The following is a 21,331-nucleotide window of genomic DNA, read 5'->3' on the forward strand; positions in this document are numbered from 1 at the left end:
TTTCATGGTCTTCCTTAATTAAGACTATAAAATATCCAGCCAAATGTGACTTGTTCTAAGCAGTGGGGTGACTGGCAAGCTCCTGCTTTCTTCTCTAGATGTATCTGTGTTGCCTTATATTTTACTATTTTTTAAAAAAAAAGTTATTTCTGAAAACAACAACAACTCCGCATATGGGTGCTGACTTCCATGACATCTTTCCCTCCTAGTACCTAGCAACCCACTCGCTTCTTTGGTGTTATCTGTTTGTTTTCGCAGTACTAGGGATTGAAGGCAGTGCTCTACCACTTAGTTACATTCCTAGTCCTTTTACTTTCTATTCTGAGATAAGGTCTTGCTATGCTGCCCAGGCTGGTCTTGAACTTGTGATCCTCATGGCTTCACTTCTTTGGTTCTTAATTTTTCCCCTAGAGGAGAAAACTGGCTAGGAATAAGAGTGGAGGGAGAATAAAAATTGGGGGTAGGAGGTCAGAGAGGAATGGAATGAGGGACATAGGAAAAATGCTCAGCCACCCGAGTCAAGTTCAAAGAGCTGGCAGGTGTTAAGACTACATCACCTTTATGATTCAGCCCTACTTAAAGGGCCCCAGTAGTTTGTCTGAGGAGGGAAAGTGGTGAGTGGAGAGTCAGACTGACAGAACTTGAAAGCAATGACAGCTTGAGGAGAACTCTTACAACCATTAATTGACATTGCTGTGTTTTATGAAGATGCATTTAAAATTAAAAAATCATTATTTAAAAAAAGAAAAAAAAACACTCTAAAATTTAACACTCTGAAGAGCAGTTAAATTTTATTCCTGGAACAGAGTGTCTCTTGAGTGCACTTCAGCCAAGTCAGCAAAATGCTAATCCCCTTTGAATACGGTCCCCCACCTTTCGACATAGACTAGCTGTGGTCACTACCTTATCATCCATCTCTGCGACGGAAGCACAGAGGTCCACAAGGTTAGGCTGCAGGTGGCCACTGACAATCTTCTCATTATAGATATAAATCTGAAATGATGGAAAGCAAAGTCAATGGCACAGTTTCTATTTTCATTTCTTTTTAAAACTTCCTGAAGCAGCTCTGAAGCCAGCAAACAGTCCGAAGTTTCCATAGACCTTCCCTTCCTCACAGTGGCCACACTGGCCAGCTACCTAGCAGTTCTGTACCTCGGTTGTAGGCAACACACCAAGACTAACTGCTATCCCAGCCTTCCAAACACCAGAAGAATGGGAGTAAGATGGTCCTGGGGACAGGCAGGGAGCAAGGTCCAAGGAAGAAGATGGGCAGACAGGACAATGGAAAGGTTTTGGCTGCTGCTTCCTAGAAGTCAAAGTCTTGGTAAAATCCTGGCCTAAGGACTGAAGAATGGTCCCAGGTCCAGGTCCATGGACTGAGTAAGGAATATCAAGTTGCATCCCACCACACGTTAGAACAGCACACTTTGAATATCCATTTCTCCTGGGAAAAATCTGCTACCTAAGTAAAATTTTCTCAAAAAAAAAAAAAAAAAAAGAATGAACAAAAAAATAAAACTGTGACGTTTAAGGTATAAGGAAGCCACTGGTACTTAGGATTTTATTTTCATAGCACTAAAATAATGATGGTGAAAACTAGTAACTTCTATTCTTGTGGAATACTTCACTTTGTATTATAAGTCACTGTTCTACCAAGGGCTGAGAACACTGATGTCAGACAAAAGGAACCTGAGGAACCTGAGTTTCCTCTGATTTAAATGGAGGACAACAATACCATTTAGCTTCTGTTATAAAGATTAAATAAAATGGATTAAACTATAAAGTATGTTTATTCACTCAATTATCACTGATTAGGGGTTTTCCGTTTGCAAGGTACCATGTCCAACATGGGATCTAAAGAGTCCTTCTCCACGGGAGGGGACAGCCATGTAAACAGATATTTGACATCTTGGTGTTCTAAGTGCTAGAAAAGGTTACACTGTAGGAAGTTTTAGTCTTTGCAGATATAGAAGATACACAGTTTCTCTCCTCGGAAGCTTATAATTTCATTAGGTCTGAATTCCTGGAGGTGGCTGTGGCAATGGACAGGTTCAGCCATGTAATGAAGGTAAAATTTAAAGGATGTTGATGTACAGGGGGAATAAGAAAAAGAGAGATCTAAAGATTGGATCAGAAAGAAAGAAATGATGGATGGTGGTAAAACATGGATTTGGAAGAAAGGGGAACCCATCTGTGGGAAGCTGATAAAGCTGGTTTCAGCTGCCTGCAGTTTTAAATAACCATGGCACATTAAAGGAGAGAGACTTCTTACAAAGCATTTCAGAAATGTCTTTCAATGAGGGAAAAAAGAAGGATTTCTGGTAATGCCATAAGCCTACCAGGTATTCAGTTAATGCAGAACTCCAGTGACTAATTAATTGGCAACTGAAACCAGAGACCTCTGTCAAAGAGCACAGGGTAAGAGTCTCTGTGGCCCCTCGCTGCCCTCCATAGCTGTTACCTGTAAGTTTTTGCCTCTAACCCCTACTCCAGGTTGCAGGGAAGGAAGAAAGGAAATAATGCTGAGGGCTACCAGTGGCACCAATGTGTTCCCCCACAAGTCATGAGAGTTGGAAATGCCTGAACAGGTGTCCCTTGGCTACTACTGGTGCAAGATGATCTTAAGGGCGGTGGAAGCCCATCACCTTCAATTCAAGAAACAGGAATGTTTCCCCTTTCTGAGACTTTATGTAGAAAAGTGGCAAATTATAATAAAACACACAGTTGGCTGGCAATGCTTTATTTAAAAAGTCAACCGTAGGTATGCCTGTCCTCAGGACAGCTTCAGTTCAGTGGTGAGTCTGTGCTTACCATGAAATAGCTCAATCTATACCCTTACTACTGCATGGTCATGAGCAGCAATGAGAAGCAAGATCCCCAATATATCAGGAGCTTCCTCAAGATGATAATGATACTAAGTAGCTCAGTACACTATGCTTACCAACGCAGGGAGACATTTCTCTCAGCAAGGGGTGAAAGAAGGATCTCTGATCATACCACGGGCTCACCAGGTAACTCAGTTAATACTGAACTCCATTTGCTACGCAGGGTAGTTTCTCAAGGCTTTACTGTACACAGAGCCACTGCCAACAGTGCAAAATGGGATGCCTGGTCAGACTTCAATCTCCCCACATCAAATCTGAGTCATTCAATTACCCTATTTGATAGAATTTTCCAGTGGCCTATATGGTGAAATATTAACCAGTACTCTACATGAAAACCCAACTTGTTTTTAGGGTTTGACTTTCACATGAAGTTGTCGTTCCCTTTGACTCCCAGAGGCTCATGTGCATTTTCTGGGTTAAGTCCTGGAGAGCATGCTTACCTGCCGGGCGTAGGCCATCTCAATGCTATCCAGAGAGCTCCGGCCAGGGGGCCCCACATCACTGATGTAACTGGGCTGTAGATAAAGACATATCCAGAGCTGGTTAAGAACAGTACTCAGTCATGTGAAGAAATAAAAATCACATAAACAGATCTCTGTCCATAAAGCTGTGAGGAGCCTATTTCCTAGTTAAGACTTCCTCAAAATGATGGCTTTAGGGTTTCAACAGAACACTGTTCTCTTACCATGGACACATGGCAAGAGAGTGGGCATGGGACTGGGTGGATAAATGTAAAGGGAGGCCAGATAAGCCCTACTGAGGTCTCAGGGACTATTTCTGGAAGGATGCACCTTCTGATATTCAGTCTACCCCAATCCCCACCACCACCTCGTCCTTTGTCCCATGTCTTCGCATCAGTGAGGTCACACTTCTGTCAGTGGGCCTCCTGTCTCCATGCGTCATCTCCAGTGGCTGAGGGAACAGACTCCACAGGGTCACAACACCAGGTTCAGATTCTCTAATCTCAAGTTCACACTAAAACAATACCTGCGATTAATTTTCTGTATCTGAAGATGTGAAGCCAGTCTTAGCTGGGCATCATTCATTCATTCATTCATACATCAAATACACGCAAAGTGCCAGATGCACTGTATGTATTCACCCTCAGATGGATGGAAAGGAGCCAGCCCTCAGAGCCCGCCCCCAAGAGCCTACTGTCTGATGGAGGAGTTATAGATACATATGGGCAAAGAGTGTATTAGTCTTTTCTAAAGAAAGACTAAAGCTCATCTTTAGCTAAGCTGACTTCTTACTAAAAACAAATATGGATTTAGGTACATTCTCCAATTTTTAATACATTAGCCTGTGCTATACTACAGCAGAGATCAAATTCTTTAAGTTTGTCTCATTTAAAAAAAAAAACAATTAATGCTCTATTCTCTAAAATCCAAATCAAAGCAGTTTAAAGTAAGCTTCCTAGGAAGCCAACAGATGACAGCCACACTTCCCCATGTCATGAGAGCTGATAAAAGCAGTACTAGAGTGGGTTCGACTGGAGTAGGCTAGAGAGAAGCAGGGCAGGGGCAGAAAGGTGGATTTTAAACCCTCTGTTCTAGAGAATAAACACTGGACTGTCAAGGACTTCTGGGTTCCAGGAAGGCTGCTTCACTCCCTGGCTTTGAGGCCCTGAAGCCTCAGGTTCCCATCAGTCAAATGAAGGGGCTGTCCTACATGACCTTGAGAAGTCTGCCTCAGCTCTGACCTCCAGCAATCACTGGTATTAGAAGAGCATAAACAGTTTACTGATGTTGGTAGATGCTGTGGCTGGCTGGCTGGCCCAGGGACATTCCTAACCCTACTCCTCACTCCTCTCCCTGCTGACTTTCAGGCCAGCAAACAGAGTTGATCAGTGTCTAACAACCAGTTCTTGGGGAAGGGGATGATGTACAGCATTTGCTGGTTTCTGGAGTATAATTTATTCCCACTGTGGCAGGTTTCAAATCACCCAAGGAGGTATCTACTAGATTGCAACTCTGGAAATGTAATTGTTGGCCCACAGAGGTGATGCCTACACATCACTGAAAGTACCTTTTTCCTGGCCTCTACTACAGGTAGGGATGGCCATGCACTCTAGTTCTAACCAACGAGAAGGAAACACAAGTGTGCAAACAGCCTCTGCTTTTCTTGATAAAGAGGGGGAAAGAAACCGGGATGACCTTTCAGTTTTCCTTCTTTCAACCTTGAATACAGATTTGATGTCTACAGCTATGGCAGCCATCTTGTGAGCTGAGAGTAAGTAGACATACTAGGGACAGTGGCATACGAAGACAATAACAAGCACTTCGTTAATCCAGCACTCACTGTGCCAAGCACCATCTGTACTAAACTTCCATGTATTAACCCCACAGCCCTATGAAATAGGTATGATTTTACAGATGAAGACAAAAAAGCACAGAGAAAGGTGAAGCAGTGTGGCCAAGTTCACTCCAGTAGGAGGCAGGGGAGCCAAGGTCTGAACCCACAGTCTGGCACTCTGAACTTTACAGCACTCCTCTATCCTGCCCACCAGAGCAGCAGGGGCAAATTCCCCAGGACAGCCACTGCAGGGCAAGAGACAGTGGTTAGAAACCCTGACTCCACTACTTATTAGCTATGTGACCTTGAGCATGTTGCTTCTTTTAAGTCTCAGGTTCTTTAGCTATAAAATGGAGGTAGAAATGGTACCTACCCCATAGGTTCCCGATGAAGATTAAATTGGGAGAATAATAATAGTTATTTCTGGTATCCATGGAGGACTGGTTCTAGAACTTACTGCAGACACCAAATCTACAGATTCTCGAGTCTTTTAAATAAAATGGCACAATGTTTACCTGTAACCTATGCATATCCTCCCATATACTCTAAATCATGTCTAGATTACTTGCATTTCCCAATACAATGTACATGCTATATGCATAGCCATATTGTATTATTTAGGGAATAATGACAAGACAAATATCTACATGTGTTCAGTACAGACATAATTTTTTTTCCTGGTTATTTTTGATGTGCGGCTGGTTGAATCCACTGATGGAACCCATAGATGTTAATGGCCAACTGTGCTTACTCACAGCACTGTTGTGAAGAATAAGTTGAACAAACTCAGCACAGAGCCCAACCTATGGCAAATAAATGCTAGCTGTTGTCATTTTATAAACAAAAAACAAGCAACCATAATGAACATCTGAACAAAACATCTGATATGGCTAAGTATGGACACTGCAGAATCACCACCTAAAAGACTTTTTTTTTTTTTAACTTGTGCTGGCTAGAAAATCTCATCTAATATTTCTACAATAAACACACATTCCTTGATGGAAGAGACCCCCCACCAGCACACGGTCTACTTCTGCACTAATTCTGAGTGTCTCTATAACACTGCATTGAGGGTGTTCTGTAAGACAGCCATCTCCCAGAACCAAGGTATCTGAAAGCTGAAGGTCCACAGTCCTTTCAAAGAACAGAGCAGCATGCCTGTTAAGTCCAGCGACAGGAGGAAAAGCAGAGCAGGATGAAGGCATTTCTGCAAGCACACAGTTGGTTCAGCTGTCTCAAACAGCCTTGAGAAAAATTTCTAGTACTAAAGACCTAATTTTTTAAATTATCCATTTAAAAAGTAGTTGGTTTCAGCCTTTGAATTTCCATGTAAATTAATTTTGCCTAATGCTCTTGTTTTCAAAAGTACTTCTCCTTCAGCTGCCCTTGGTCAAGCTGCTATTTTACCACACATCAAGTCAATTTCCATCAACAAGATGCGTACGTGAACATTCCTGAGCAGAGGACCTGGCAAACGGCGTGATTCCACACCTGGGACTGCCCGAGGGCTGGGAAGAGTGGGTGCCAGTATGCTGTGTGGGACAGCATTCCAAACGGCTCTGGCCGCTGGGTTTTTCTGCACCAGGGTTTGACAGAGTCACAGCAGGGTATGGCTGTGGTCAGAGGACAGTAGGTAGGATAGGGCAGCAGGAGTAGACAATAGGAACAGGGAATCAGAGACAGAAAGGCAGTAAAGACAGGAAAGTAGGGCCAAATAAAAAAGAGAGGACTCACCAGGAGCCTGGAGAGATGTGGAGAAATAGTAGTCTCACAGAGACAGACTTGGAAAGGCCTTCTCAGAGTACATGGTGTTCCCAAAACAGCCATTCTAGGACAGGAATGTGACAGAAGAGCACTGCAAACTTTTATTTATCACCTATTATTGTACAAAATGTATCCAGGGATGCATAACATTCTTCCCATGGAGGGCACACTGCCGTTTGGCAGCAAGGAATGTAAGGAGTGTTCTTAGCAAGACAAACATGGAGGAAAGGACAAGATAGTAGCACAGAAGGAAGGAAGTTTAACTTCCAAGTGGGAAATTATATAAGCCAAATGGATCTAAGTGATTAATTTACCATATCTGGTTATAAAAGTCCAGTGCTATTGGAAAAAAACAACTAGGGACCAGAAAACCAGGGTTCTAAATGCAACACAAATAATGCCAGTGTGACCTTGCTCTCCGTGGACAAAATGAGTAGAATGTTTGAGCCATCACAACAAAACACTATTATAACCGCTAATGAACAACAGTCCCACACAAAGCTTAAGAGAAAGCTCTAAAAGAAGTAAAACAAAACCAATGCCAAGTTGTACAACCCAATATATCCAATGGTACCATTTATGGTTGATAACTGGTAAGATAGACATACCTACAAACATGCACATGAGGACCAGAGAGGGGCCTGGAAGGATGTGCACCTCTAATGGAGGTGGTCTGGATGAAGGTGGGTGAGAGCGGCAGTTTTCCCAAGTGCATCTACACCCCTCTACCATCCAGTGATGCACAAGATCAGGTGTTCGTGTGATACATTGTGACAATCTGGCAAGTTGGGATTTTTTTTTTTCTTTAATCATCTTTGTAAAAGAGTAGCAGAATACTTTTGTTCTTGAAATTCTGCTCAACTCCCAACATGAGAACCAGGTCCACACCCTAGAAAATCACCAGAGAGACATAAAATATAGCCTAGAATCATCTAGTCTGGCTTTTCAAATTCAAATTCTTGGCAGTGTATATTTTACTGCATTTCATCGAATCTAATACATCATTTATTGTAAGACATTGTCACTTGATGTGTCATTAGGAAAGGAAAAAATGCTGTCAAACTATGACACCACTGAATTTAAGACATATCTTGATTTCAGAGATGTTAAAATGTAGAAAAGGTGTGTGATTGGGAATTGATGAAAATATGGTATTACATCCATTACCAAAATCAGGAGCTGTTCAACATACACTGAACGTTTCATTTCACAGCTTAGAATGTCACCATCATTATCTATAATTATTAAGCTCCAGTTCAGTTTCTCTAGCCAGCCTGCTGCTTGCTAAGTCATTCTCTAGACAACATAGGAGGAGATCACCCATTGATGACATCCAATACCAGCACAGTCACTGGACTACACTGAAGTTAGATAAATTTATCTTTAGATGTTGTTTTGAAAGTTGGCTAAGATACATAAGGATTCCCTCATCCTGTCACAGAATCTGCCAGGAGAGTTCTTCTTCATACTGACTGGGTGCAAGAACTAGGGCACAAGTTCATAGCCACAAGGCTCTTTCTTGCTTCAAAGTACAACGGTTTCACTCAAACCATAACTTAAAAAGTTATTAACAATCTTTCCATTCTTACCTTTGTTTAAAAGTTATCTTTCTTCAATGATATCCTAAGGAAATTAATTTTCCAAATTGACTTTATGCCACTGAAGCATCATTTCCTTTATTAAAACTTGCCAGGAACAGATATTAATAATGTCTCCCTGCTCTTCTGTTATTAGAAGGTTGGGGGGTGAGTGGTTCCAGGAACCACCATATCCTAGTTCATTTTTGCTTTAAAAATTTTTTTAAAAAAGACTTGATCTTTTCTTTATTTAAATTATTCAAATGTGGACAATTCCTTCAAATGTAAGGTCAGATCAAAATTATGTGAAGCCTCCTTCCTAATGATGGATTTCAACAACCTTATTCCTGCCTGACAATAAGGTGTCCAAAAAAGAATGTTGTACTCATCAAGTCATACTTCTTTAATTATTTCTTCTATTTAAGCTGAATAAATAGCTAAACTTCATAAATTAAGACAAACACTTAAAAAAATCCATACTAAAATGATTAAGGAGTAAACTGAAGGATGTGTTGCTTACCAAATCCTAACAGCCACCCTAATATTGCTAGGATATACACAGTGTACCTGAGATGGATGCTGGGCTAGGGGTTTCCTATGTGTTATATTCCTTACAACAGTTTTTCAGGAAAGGCTTTTCCTAAATAGGAATCCCAGGCTCAGGAAGTCAAGGTCTGATGATCCTAAGCCTGCTGTGGCATCCTGTGTGTTCTCCTATATGGAGGTGGGTCAACTAGAGATAATACTGCTTTCTCATCATTTTGAAGGAAATTACAAGGCAAAAGTCTATAACAACACAGGGTTCCATGTAACCAGCAGAATGGTTATATTAAAAAAGAAACACCAAGTGCGGCCAGAATATGGAACAAAATAGCGTTTTCACATACTGTTGGTGGTAAAGCCATTTTGGAAAATGATCTGGCAATATCTAGTAAAGCTGAACACATGCAAACCCTCTGACCTTGCAATTTCCCTCTTAGGTATACCTAACAGAGATGCAAATATGTGTTCACCAAAAGACATACAAAATAACGTTCATAACAGAACTATTTATAAGAGCCAAGAACTGGAAACTACTCAAATGTCCATCAACACTAGAATGGATAAACAAATTGCAGGTATACTGTTCAGTCCTGAGAAGAATGGTTCATAGCTACATGTAATAATATACAGACTGTTACACAAAAGAAGACCGAAATGAAAGTATGTATTTTGTGACTGCATTTACACAAGGTTCAAAAACAAGCAAAGTGAATCTGTGATGTCAGAAGTTGGACAGTGGTTCCACTGTTGGTGGGGAGAGAGGACAGAGATCAGAAAGGGGCACACAGGTAATTCGCTGGGGTGCTGGTCAGATTCTGTTTCTTCATCTAAGTATTTTCCATTTGTGAAAATTTGTTGAGTTATATATTTATCATTTGTGTACTTTCCTGTATATACATGTTATACTTCAGGAAAAATGTTCAAAACAGCAAAACTTACAAGTTTCCAGAAGATGGCAATTCCCTGGCTAACCTTAAGAGAGACTTGTCTGCATCATTTATCAACTTTACAGCAGTTCTATTCATGCTGCTAGGTGTCAACAGAGAACAAAGAAGCATAGGTAACTCCTTTCCAAGGGGACTAGAGGTCAAAGAATAAGAGTCTATTAAATAGATAGCCTATTTTGAAGAGATGAGCAATCAAGAAAGAACATCTCATTTGCAATTTATAATTACTTTCAAATCCCTATACAGAACACAACCTATTAACACCATTTTTTAAAAAATGAAGTTTATAAAACCATGAGTTGTTCTAGTTATTTGCCCAGATTCATAAAGAACTGAAAAAGAAATATTAGGCTGTGCAAGGATCTTATACATTAAGTTCTTCTTTCCCAAAGACTCTGATTTGATTGTGAAGTCTTTGAGTCAAAGAAATATGGGACACAGTCCTTAAAGAACAATTTCCCAAGACTAAAGACTTGGCATTTATTTACTGGGGGACAATTTAATTTAAAAATAAACTGGTTTTTAAATCAGGAACAAATATGCAGATGGAGGATGTGCAGTTACCTTGTAGGTCCCATTAATTGCCAACTACCCATCCTTGACCCAGACTTCAATTGAGTGATGACCTAGAAGCCAACAGTCTGGGTCTTGTTAGCATATTACCCATCTCTCTGGGTCTCAGTTTTCCTATCTCTATGTACAAAAGAACACTAGCTATCCATGAAACAAGTTTTGGGGAAAGGTCTTATCAGGAAGCTTTGTTTAAAAAGCCTAAAAATGTCTAATACTATTCAATTTTACAACATTACAATTTTTAATCTCTACCTCTAAATGATCTGAACCTACTTTAAAAGACAGCAGTAAAGAATGGTCATCATGGATCAGTTTCTTTCCATTATCACTAATCTGCCCCCAAACCCATTTCACTGGTGAAGACCCTGCAGAGTTTAAAAAAGAGCTTTGGATAAGACCTCGGGAACAGTTACTGCTGAAGCCAGGATCTGAAGTAGAGGGCTGTCCCTTTCCCCACACAGGAAGATAAATGTGCGGCAGGCACAAGGGCATCACTAAGCAAGACTCATTTGCCTGCTGGTCCCAGATGCAGCCTCAAAATTCCTTGCAGGAAAGATTTCCCAGATATAGTGAGGGAAAAAAGAAACACATAGAACAGAACACACAGCTAGCTGGCTTTTGGGTGAGAAGGTGCAGAGATAAGAATATATAGTCTTGGGGCTGGGATTACAGCTCAGTGGTAGAGTGCTCACCTAGCACGTGTGAGGCACTGGGTTCCATCCTCAGCACCACATAAAAATAAATAAATACAGGTATTGTATCCATCTACAACTAAAAACACTTTAAAAAAAGAATATACAGTCTCATATATTTGTATCTGTATGAAGAAATGCTAGAAATATATATAATAAAGCAATAATGGTGATTACTGATGGGGAAGACAAGAGGGGAAAGGGAAGAGGGTATCTGCAAACAGTGTGCTCTAATTCTTAAATTATATAACTACATTGCCTTTGTTTTTTTAAATTAAATTTCAAAAAGAGGAGAAAATCCTAAACTTGGCACTACTATTAATCAATTAATACTGGCAACTGAGGTTATTTAATCTCCCACCCTAAACTATATTCTTTAAAACATATCCCTTAGTATGCAGTTAGCTAAAGCCAAATGATTCATTCAACAGATATTTCTTGAGCACCTATTATGTTTCAAGGGATTCTTCTAGGCACTGCATGTATAGAAAACAAAGAAATAAAAATCCTTACCTTCAGGTAACCTATAATCTGTGAGAAACAGACAATCTACCATATACAAGCAGGAAGCACACACAACAGCCCAGGGGAGGAAGGGCTACGAAGACAAACAGCACGCAAAGGAGACACTAACTGATGGCAGAGAAGCGGTTGGTTTGGATTTCGCCTACCAAGGCCTAGGATGGCACTATGAGGGAGACAGCCATACAGTTATTCTGGGAAGAAATTCTAGGTAGAAGCAGCAGTGAGCCTTTCACGTTGTTCAAGGAACTTGTAAGGAACACGTCTGGTGGGAGCAGCAAGAACAATGGGGAGAGCGGTATAAGACGGATTTAGACAGGCAACAACACCGGGTGATTGTAAGGACTTTGGCTTTCACTCCAAGTGAGGCAGGTATCACCAAAGGGCTCTAAGCAAAGCAGTGACAGGAATCACCGTGGCTGCTGAGTTGAAATTCTAGCAGGGTACAAGGGCAAAAGCAGATCAGCATGCTCGGCAGCCTGTAACGCGGTATCAAGGATCCCCACCTCCTGGTATTCAAGCCCTCCTATGATCCTCTCCCCTGTAGGATAGGCTGGATTTAGTGATGGATTCTAACCTAGACAAGAGACAGGATATTGCTTTTCAGATTATGTAACAGAAAGACTGATTTCTGTCTCAGGGCTCTAGCTCTACTTTGGATCCCTTCCTCCTACCCTAGGAGAAGCACACTGTCATGCTGTGAACAGCACGTGGAGAGGCCCCTTGGCAAGGAAGTCATATCTCTAGCCTAGAGCCAGAGAAGACCTAAGGCTTGTCAAGAGCCACATGAAGGACCTGGGGAGCAGGGCTTCCCAAGTCATACCTTGGATAAGTGCAGCTTCAAGAGACCCTGAGTCAGAAAGAAAGAACCAGACAACCAAAAGCTTGCATCAGTCAGTAAGGTCTCAAGTATTTGTTACACAGCAACGATAACTAAAACAGCTGTCACGAGGCTGGCTCAGTGATCCAAGTGAGAGATGATTAGCATTTGGACTATTAACAGTGAGGGTGGGAGAAGTGGTGGACTCTGGGTACATTTTAGGGGTAGAGTTAACTGGATTTGTCCAGACCAGGTATGAGAAGGGCAAGGAAAAGACAAAAATGAATTTGAGGTTTTCTTTGCTCTGAGCAAGGGAAAAACTGAAATTGCTATTTATAAAAATGGGGACTTCTGTGAGAAGAGAAGGTGGGTTAGTGGGCAGCAACTATCGGGTCAATTCTGGGCCTGAATGCTTATAAGACAGACAAGAAGGCAACCAGATAAATTAATGTAGGGTTCAGGGTTGCAGATGCAAATTTGAGAATCTTCAGCAAATAATTGGTACTTAGAAGCCACAGTCTAGGTAAAATCAGCACAGTAACTAAGAGAGAAAACAGGTCAAGGACTGAGCCCGGGACACTCAAACACCTTGAGATCAGTCTGTGAACTCAGCAAAGGAGACTGAGCAGAAGCAACCAGGCATGCTGGAAGAAGTCCAGGTGAATGAGGCATCTCAAAATCCATGAGAAGACAGCAACCACCTGTGCCAGAACTCCACTAATGAAGTAGGCAGGTGTCCTTTGGCTTCACATGTTTATTAATAATGATTCATCTGTTTGATCCATCTACCTCACTCTCTTGGGTGAAGTCAAGGGCATCCTCTCCTGAGGCCAGCAGTGTGTGCAGAATCCGCTGTTTCACTTGTTCCCACTCGACCAGCATTGACTCCCGATGGTACTCCTCAGCCATGCCAAAGGTCTGCAGGGAAGGAGCAGAGGGTCACAACCCAAGTGAGAAATAGAGAACATGGTTTCCCTTAAAGCGTAGCAGAAATGCTAAGACCTTCCCCAAACTACCACTCGTCCATGAGTAGAGTAAAAGCAATGGACTTCAAAAATTATCCTTCAAAGAATTTACTGACAACTCTTTGCGACTTACCCTATTCATTGATTCTAAGGCATTTAAAAGCTTTTGAACTTACTAAAATACACACAAGATTTGCCATTTTTAAGTGTACAGTTCAGGGGCATTAAACACATTCACCATCACTGTCCATCTTGTGAACTCTTGAACTTCTTGGTCTTGCACGACTGAAACTATACCCATTAAACAGTAACTCCCATTTCTCTCTCCCCGCTTTTTTTTTTTTTTTTAAGTTGTAGATGAACACAATACCTTTATTTTATTTTTTTGTTTTCATATGGTACTGAGGATCAAACCCAGTGCCTCACATGTGCTAGGCAAATCCTCTACCACTGAGCCACAACCCCAGCCCCTGAATTTGACTACTCTTATCTCACATGAAAGAAATTCTACAGATCGGTCTTTTCTGATTGGCTTATTTCATTTAGCGTAATACCCTCAAGGTTCATCCATGTTGTAACATGTGCCAGAATTTCCTTCCTTTTGTGAAAAATGTTGCTATGAACATGGGTGAAAACCAGCTCTTGAAGTCCCTGCTTCAAATTCTCCTCAGCACATGCAATAAGTGGAATTTCTGGTATGTGTTAATTCTACTTTTAGTATTCTACTGTATTCAAAAAGACTATCCCATTTTACATTTCTACCAAAAGTGCCCAAAGGTTCCAATTTCTCTACATCCTCTCCAATATTATTTTCTGGTTTTTTGATAGGAGCCACCCTAATGAGTGCAAATTAGTACCTCACTGTAGTTCAGATGTGCATTTCCTTAAGGATTAATTTTTGTTGTTTTCCTAGTACTAAAGATGGAACCAAGGGTTTTGTACATGCCATGCAAGTGCTCTACCACTGAACTGCATCCCCAGAACTTTTTTAAAATTGTATTTTGAGACAGGGTCTCACTAAGTTGCCTAGGCTAGCCTCAAACCTGACATCCTCCTGCCTCACCTCTGCAGTGGCTGGGAATACAGGCATACAACCACCACACCTGGCTGATAGTAATGTTCAGCACCTCTCCAATGCTTATTAAAACAAACATCTTTTTAAAACTTCTGAAATGAGGCTGCATATTACAATTTACTGCATGTCACAGGAGTTTTTTTTCTTCTAGTACATACAAAAATAATAGATTATAAGATCAGTGGAATCTTAAGATTTACCAAGAATCTAAGATAAAAGACTCTCCCAGTGACTTTATTTACTTTTTAAAAAATCACTAATAGTACCACCAAAGAAACAACAGTTGTGCCTCATTTGTGTACAATGAATCGAAATAAATTTTTAAAAATCACTGATATTTCTGCATACAGTGGCACACACGTGTAATCCCAGCTACTTGAGAGCAGAGGCAAGAGGACTGCAAGTTCAAGGACAGTCTGGGAAACCTAGTAATACTCTACTCTGTCTCAGAATTAAAAGGGCTGAGGATGTAACTTAGTAGTAGAACACCACTGAGTTAAATTCCCAGTACGCCCCTCAAATAATAATAACAATAATAATCACTAATACTTGCGAAGCAGAAATCAAACTAGTAAAAGAAAACCATCCTGTTATTAAATTTCCTACCAGTTTACTCAAAATCACTGAAGCCTGATAAATCTCACTACCACTGACTGGTGACACTGCAGGTAGCTAACACAAGACACACACTAAGAAGGAAAAAATAGAAAGGAAAAATATTTGTAGAGATATTCTGAATTATGATTGTTCTTAGCCTATTATTCTTTAATTGGCAGACCAGGTTTCCTATGAACTTAAGCTCACTTTTCAAAAAGCTGTTTCATTTACAATCAGATTGGCATCTAAGTAGGCAGCACCAAGGGAGTATTAGTAATGCCTGCTTTATTTTTGGCAATGCAGATAATTTATACTGATAATGTTCATATACAAGAGCGTTGAGGAACTGCTATAAAAATCAAATATACTCTTCCTGCAAATGGGATATTTATATTGGACCAGAATGTATTAAAATTGGAAAAGGGACACCAGCCACACAGCCACAAAAAATTAGGAAGAAAGTTGGCACACCTCACACCCTTTTCTAGCAGGTATTCTGAAGACACAGGAGAGATGACTGTCACTGACTTTAACGGCCTTCCATCTGGTTTTGTCCTTGTCACTGAGAATGAAGCAGAATGGATCTTTCCAATCAGTTCAGGCAGAATGGATCTTTCCAATCAGTTCAGGCAGAATGGATCTTTCCAATCAGTTAGCATGAGTTGAAAAACACCCAGAGAAAAACCTTTACCTCTTGTTCACATGAGTGAAGCTTAGATACAAAAACTGTGCAGTTTGAACATGAAAGAATAATGGAACAGAAAGGTGGGCTAGAAGCAAAGGGAAGAGAGAATTCCTCTAGTAGTTGTTCACAAAGAGTATGTAAGTGACACTTCTAAAACTCTTCCTAGTCAATAGTCAAACCAACCACCTCCTCAGCCTAGAACCTCTCCCTAGAAAACCAAAGGGCTTCAAGCCTCAAGGACCAGGGTGGGTAGAAATAAGGAGGCAGAAGGCTGTGAGTCATACTGCTTTCTGAGCTCGGAACAGGAAGAAAGACACAGACAAAGTCACAGCACCAACTCAGGACACTTCAAAAGTGTCAGAGATCCTCTTAAGGACAAGTCTTCAAAAGAATGGTAGAGTAGTAAAGGTGACTGAAGAAAACAAACAGTAAACCACTCACAGAAACTACAGATGAGACAGAGGGGGCAGACTTCCAGCGTCAGGGAAGGGTCAGGATGACAACGGTAGAATTCTCTATCCCCTGTCTATCAGGTGCCCACTTGTGTGCAAGGACTCCTCCTTAGTACTTTAGAAGTATTAAGCAGTTTTGAAAAGTGGACATTTCTGTGCTCAAATCCTCAGATATATCTAAGAAGTACGCTAGGCTACTCATTTTAGAAACAGTCCCCAGACCTGAAGGAACAGAACTGTAATTCCATTTACCATTAGTGTGATAAGGAGCATCAAATAAAAATAAATAGCCCAACATTAACATTCTCTTCCCTTGACCACACCCATCCAGTTTAGAGTGATGGAACATCCAATCTGTGAGCTAATCAGGGATGGTCAGCCACCCATCTGCCCAACCCAAATGACTCCAGCCTATTCCATTTATGCCCATGTCTGAACCACTGGATTAAGTGCAAAAAAGAACGCTAGCAGAGGAGCTCCGGCGGGGGACTCAACACTGCTCCTCAACTAAGAACTAAGAGAAGGGGAGGCAGGGAGAGGTCAGGGGAGGCAGGAGGCAGGAGGCAGGTTAGCAGAGATAAGGAAAGAAAACCAAAGGAAGAGAAAAGAGATAAAATAGAAGGGTGTGCAGAGACCAAAACAGTAGAAGGAAGACAAAATAAAACACTGACAGTAGCAAAGCAGTGGAGAAACTATTATCAACTAAAGATGAACCTTTCGAGTTGTTAAGTGTGGAAAACGTTTCCCTTGGAACACATTAAAGGAAGGCAAGGAGAGAACTGGGAAACAGTTAAGAACAGTAGGGAGCACCTGAACCCCGTTTTCATAAAGGGAAGAGGGCAATATGCTTTGACTTCATACCCACTTGTTACTGAGCTGTTGCTGGCTTTTAGAAACATTGCATATGCTCTGGTAATGTTGTTCTGTTTTTGCTGGGACGCACCAAATGGGAAAAGATAGGACACATTTGTGGTTTTGTAGCTTGTTTTCTTGGCATTTCAGCAGGACATTGGCAAGTTATTCAAACATGAAATTGCCACCAAAATGCCAGGAAGCTACTGATTTTCAAATCATTTTGAAAATGATTCTTGCCCAGCAGCCGTTTCCCAGTGTCCAGACAGGTCAGAGGCCTCCCCACAGGCAGGCTCTCAACACTGGAATGCCTCCCTCCAAACGCATATGCGTGCATTTTGCACTGTGGTATGTCACCTAAATGTTTTGGCTGGCTGCACATTCAGTCTCAGTATGATACAATATTCAGAGACTGCCAATTCCAGAAACACATTCTGCAGGGTAAATGGATTAATAAGGCTTGGTGGCATTCGACAATCCTAATTTAATTTCACTGGTCCTTTACAGCAGGACAATCAACATTGGTGAGTAACTCAGAGTGTGAATAACAACAAAAAAATCCCTTTCTTAATATTTTCAAATCTGAATTAAGTGTATTTCTCTATTTCTAGGACTAAGTATTACTGCCAACAATCTAATTAATGAAATTTTAGGGAAGTTTTTGCTGACAATTAAACACATCAGTCATTGGAACGGTGCCTTGGGACCGTGTTCTCCTAAACAGTAGCTGGCGGCTCCTCCGCAGCCCTGTTGCTTGCACCCTCGTAGAATATTTTAATAAAGCACACAAAGAAGCAGCATTTTTCAACTTCTTATTTTTTAAATCACACAAATTAATACAAAAATACATTTCATTAGATACTAGGGTTAAAGAAGCAAACAGCAGAACTCTCCCTTCTCCCCCTCCCTCTGCAGAGAGCCACTGCTGGCAGACCGTCACTAACTTCCTGGGAAGCTGCTGGCTTAGAACCAGCTCCACTTGATAGCCTTTTCCCCTGCTCTCCAAAGACTCCGGTGGCCTGAAAATCTCTTACTCTGTAATGGGACGCTCTGAGAAGGTTTTGATACTTGTCAGAAACAAATGGAGAGAATTAATACATTAGTAGAGTAAAGGGTGTTTGGATGTCTTGTAGGAACAATTGTGCAAACTACTGCTGACATATAATGGCTGCTCTGGCTGACTCATGACCATCTTTTGGAGCACCAAACTATTTTCTTTAAAAAGAGAGCTTGTAGAAATTGTTAATATAAAAAGTGGTATGGTCATGTATGATAAAGGAAAAAGAAGTTGAAGGAAATTATCAATGATCATAATTGCTTTTCTAAACTATTGATTCAGTAGGAAAAAAATACCATTTATACAATAACAGTGAACTGAAGAATTATCTGGCCCCTCTCATTTTAAGGCTACTTTAATAATTGTCTAGTCCAGTGTCTCGCATGCCTTTCAGTCACCAAATACATGGATAGTTACAAGCATGGTATTATAAAAAACAACTTCTGTAGCATTCCGTCTGGTGAGCTACCTCTGTGTAATTGACAGCTGGCCCTGGGCACAGACCCCAGCTCTAGACTGCACTCACTGCTGAACATGCTGCTCTTGACTCTACACATCTACACTCTGGTTTGTTTTCTTACCCGCTTCCGGGATTCCTCAATGGCAGACAGCAGCGCATTGTCCTTCTCATTCTTCAGGAAGCCCTGTGAGTGGGGGAAAATGATGCAACTTAGGTTAAAATCAACCTTCAAATAACCAAGTCTACTGCAGGACAAAAGACCACAGTGAGGGCATCTGCTACCCTGCCCTCCTCCAGCCTCACAGAACGCTGTCAACTTGAAAACATCGTGGAGTAGTTAAAAGAGATGTCTTCCAGTTTCCTTCTGGGAGAATATGATGATTGTCAGAAGTAAAGTCTCCATGGCAGCAGTGTGGCATTCCATGTCCTATACCGTATAAAAAGTGAACAGTCAAGACTGCCCTTCAAGATTCCTCTGAGGATGCTTTGGCGATGCGGCCAGTCACAGTCCCTCTCTTCCCTGCTGCTTTCGACTCGTCCTCCCATTTCTTTCTAACACTAAGGAGGCCATCACTGCCCACTTGTCTTTGTGCTTTTCACTTACTTGCCAGTGGCTGGAGTTCTGGTTTGGTCTGGAATGTCCCCCAAAGGCTCATGTGATGAAGGGTTGGTCCCAGGGCAGCAGTGTTCAGAGGTGGGGCTCTTGGGAAGTGACTGGGTCACCAGGGCTGTGATTTCATCAGTGGATTAATCCTTTGAGGGATTAATAATCTGATGGCATTACTGGGGGAGGGGTGGAAACTGTAAGAGCTGGGACCTAGTTGGAAGAAGAAGGTCCCATACCGTACGAGGGTATGTGCGCCCCTGGCCCCTCCTGCCCTCTCTGATCCCTGGCTGCCATGAGGTGAGCAGCTTTGCTTCACCATGTGCTTCTGCCACAAGGGGCAGCCTCACCTCAGGCTCAACGCAAGGAAGCCCGCCAACCGCGTACTAAAACCTCTGAAACCATGAGCCAAAATAATTGTTTCATCCCCTAAGTTTATTTTCTCAGATATTTTGTCCCAACAGTGAAAAGCTGAAAAACACAACTGGGAAAAGATAAAAATCACTTATTTATATTTATTGACAAGTTTCTTCTGGATTTTTACCATGTGGTGCTTCTACTTTAGGTCTGGCGGTATCTATTGCTTATTTACTATTGGTGGGGTGAAGAAGAGACTGTTTACAAGTCTCATTTAACATGCATAAATTAAATGGCCAAGCTGCCAGGCTTTGGAATAGTTTCAAACCTGGTGCCTCCATTTGTGAATGGCAGGACTTAGTCAAATCATTCAAACTGTCTACACTTCAGTTTACTCAAGTAATAATGAAATACTGTAATCAAGTTCTTGGCCCAAGGCTTGGTATGCATAGCTCTACTATTACCATCAATTAGGTCTAGATCCACAGGTGATATTAAAAGAAGAGATGCCCAGGGTGACCTCCCTGTTGCTGTTCACTGTCCTCAGCTGAGTTGAGGTCTGGTGGGGAAAGGACAGGACACTGTGAACAGCTATGGCGGCAGGTAGGAAGACAAAGAAACACAAAGATAAACTGGGCTTCCATGCCAACATCCTCACACCAAAGGGTGAAGTTTCTTTTCCACAGCCTGGGGAGTGGGGACTAAGTAGGAAAGAGGAAGAGGATCCATCAATATGTGGAGATCCAAGTATTAGTTGTAAGCTGGAAGAATTCAAGTTACCCCCACATCAGATCAACCTACATACTCTGCAAGGCAAGGTATATGCATGTCAAGCACACTACTGTTACATTGATATGTGCCTGAAATGAAATGACGTGTTTTTTCAAAATCATGTTTTTGCTTGTGTTTTTTTTTCCCCCCGCAAGGAACTTTGGCGAAATATAATACAAAACAGAATTAAGAAAAAGTTTTTAGAATGACAAGCTACATTAAAATACATTTAATGTTGGCAAGGATGTGGGGGAAAAGGTATACTCACGCATTGCTGGTGGGACTGCAAATTGGTGAAACCACTATGGAAAGCAGTATGGAGATTCCTCAGAAAATTTGGAACAGAACCACCATTTGACCCAGCTATCCCACTCCTCCGTTTATACTCAAAGGACTTAAAATCAGCATACTACAGTGATGCAGCCACATCAATGTGCAGCTCAATTCATAATAGCTAAACTATGGAACCAACCTGGATACCCTTCAACAGATGAATGGATAAAGAAAATGTGGGGGGCTGGAGAGATAGCTCAGTCGGTAGAGTGCTTGCTTTGTAAGCACAAGGCCCTGGGTTCGATCCCCAGCACCCAAAAAAAAAGAAAATGTGGTATATACACAATGGAATATTACTCAGCCTTAAAGAAGAATGAAATTATGGCATTTGCAGGTAAATGGATAGAACTAGAGAATATCGTGGTAAGTGAAATAAGCCAATCCCAAAAAACCAAAGGTTCAATGTTCTCTCTGATATGCAGATGCTGATTCACAATAGGTGTGTTTGGGGGAGTAGAGGTTCACTACGTGGATAGGGAGGAGTGGGAGAAAAGGAAGGGGAAGG

At 41.4% G+C, this 21,331-nt stretch overlaps 1 protein-coding gene across 2 annotated transcripts in view; it reads right to left on the reverse strand.

The window, feature by feature from the left end:
• The window catches only part of Nup93 (nucleoporin 93), a 98,997-nt gene that overhangs the window by 17,920 nt on the left and 59,746 nt on the right, over positions 1 to 21,331 (reverse strand). For both annotated transcript variants that reach the window (XM_047529621.1, XM_047529620.1), the window contains exons 4-7: positions 18,883 to 18,945; positions 13,408 to 13,536; positions 3,326 to 3,400; positions 904 to 993 (exon numbers count right to left, since the gene is read on the reverse strand). In XM_047529621.1, coding sequence (XP_047385577.1) covers positions 904 to 993; positions 3,326 to 3,400; positions 13,408 to 13,536; positions 18,883 to 18,945 — 357 coding nt within the window. The remainder of the gene's footprint in view (positions 1 to 903; positions 994 to 3,325; positions 3,401 to 13,407; positions 13,537 to 18,882; positions 18,946 to 21,331) is intronic.

Source organism: Sciurus carolinensis, chromosome 16, assembly GCF_902686445.1.
Source record: "Sciurus carolinensis chromosome 16, mSciCar1.2, whole genome shotgun sequence".
NCBI classification, from domain to species: Eukaryota; Metazoa; Chordata; class Mammalia; order Rodentia; family Sciuridae; genus Sciurus; species Sciurus carolinensis.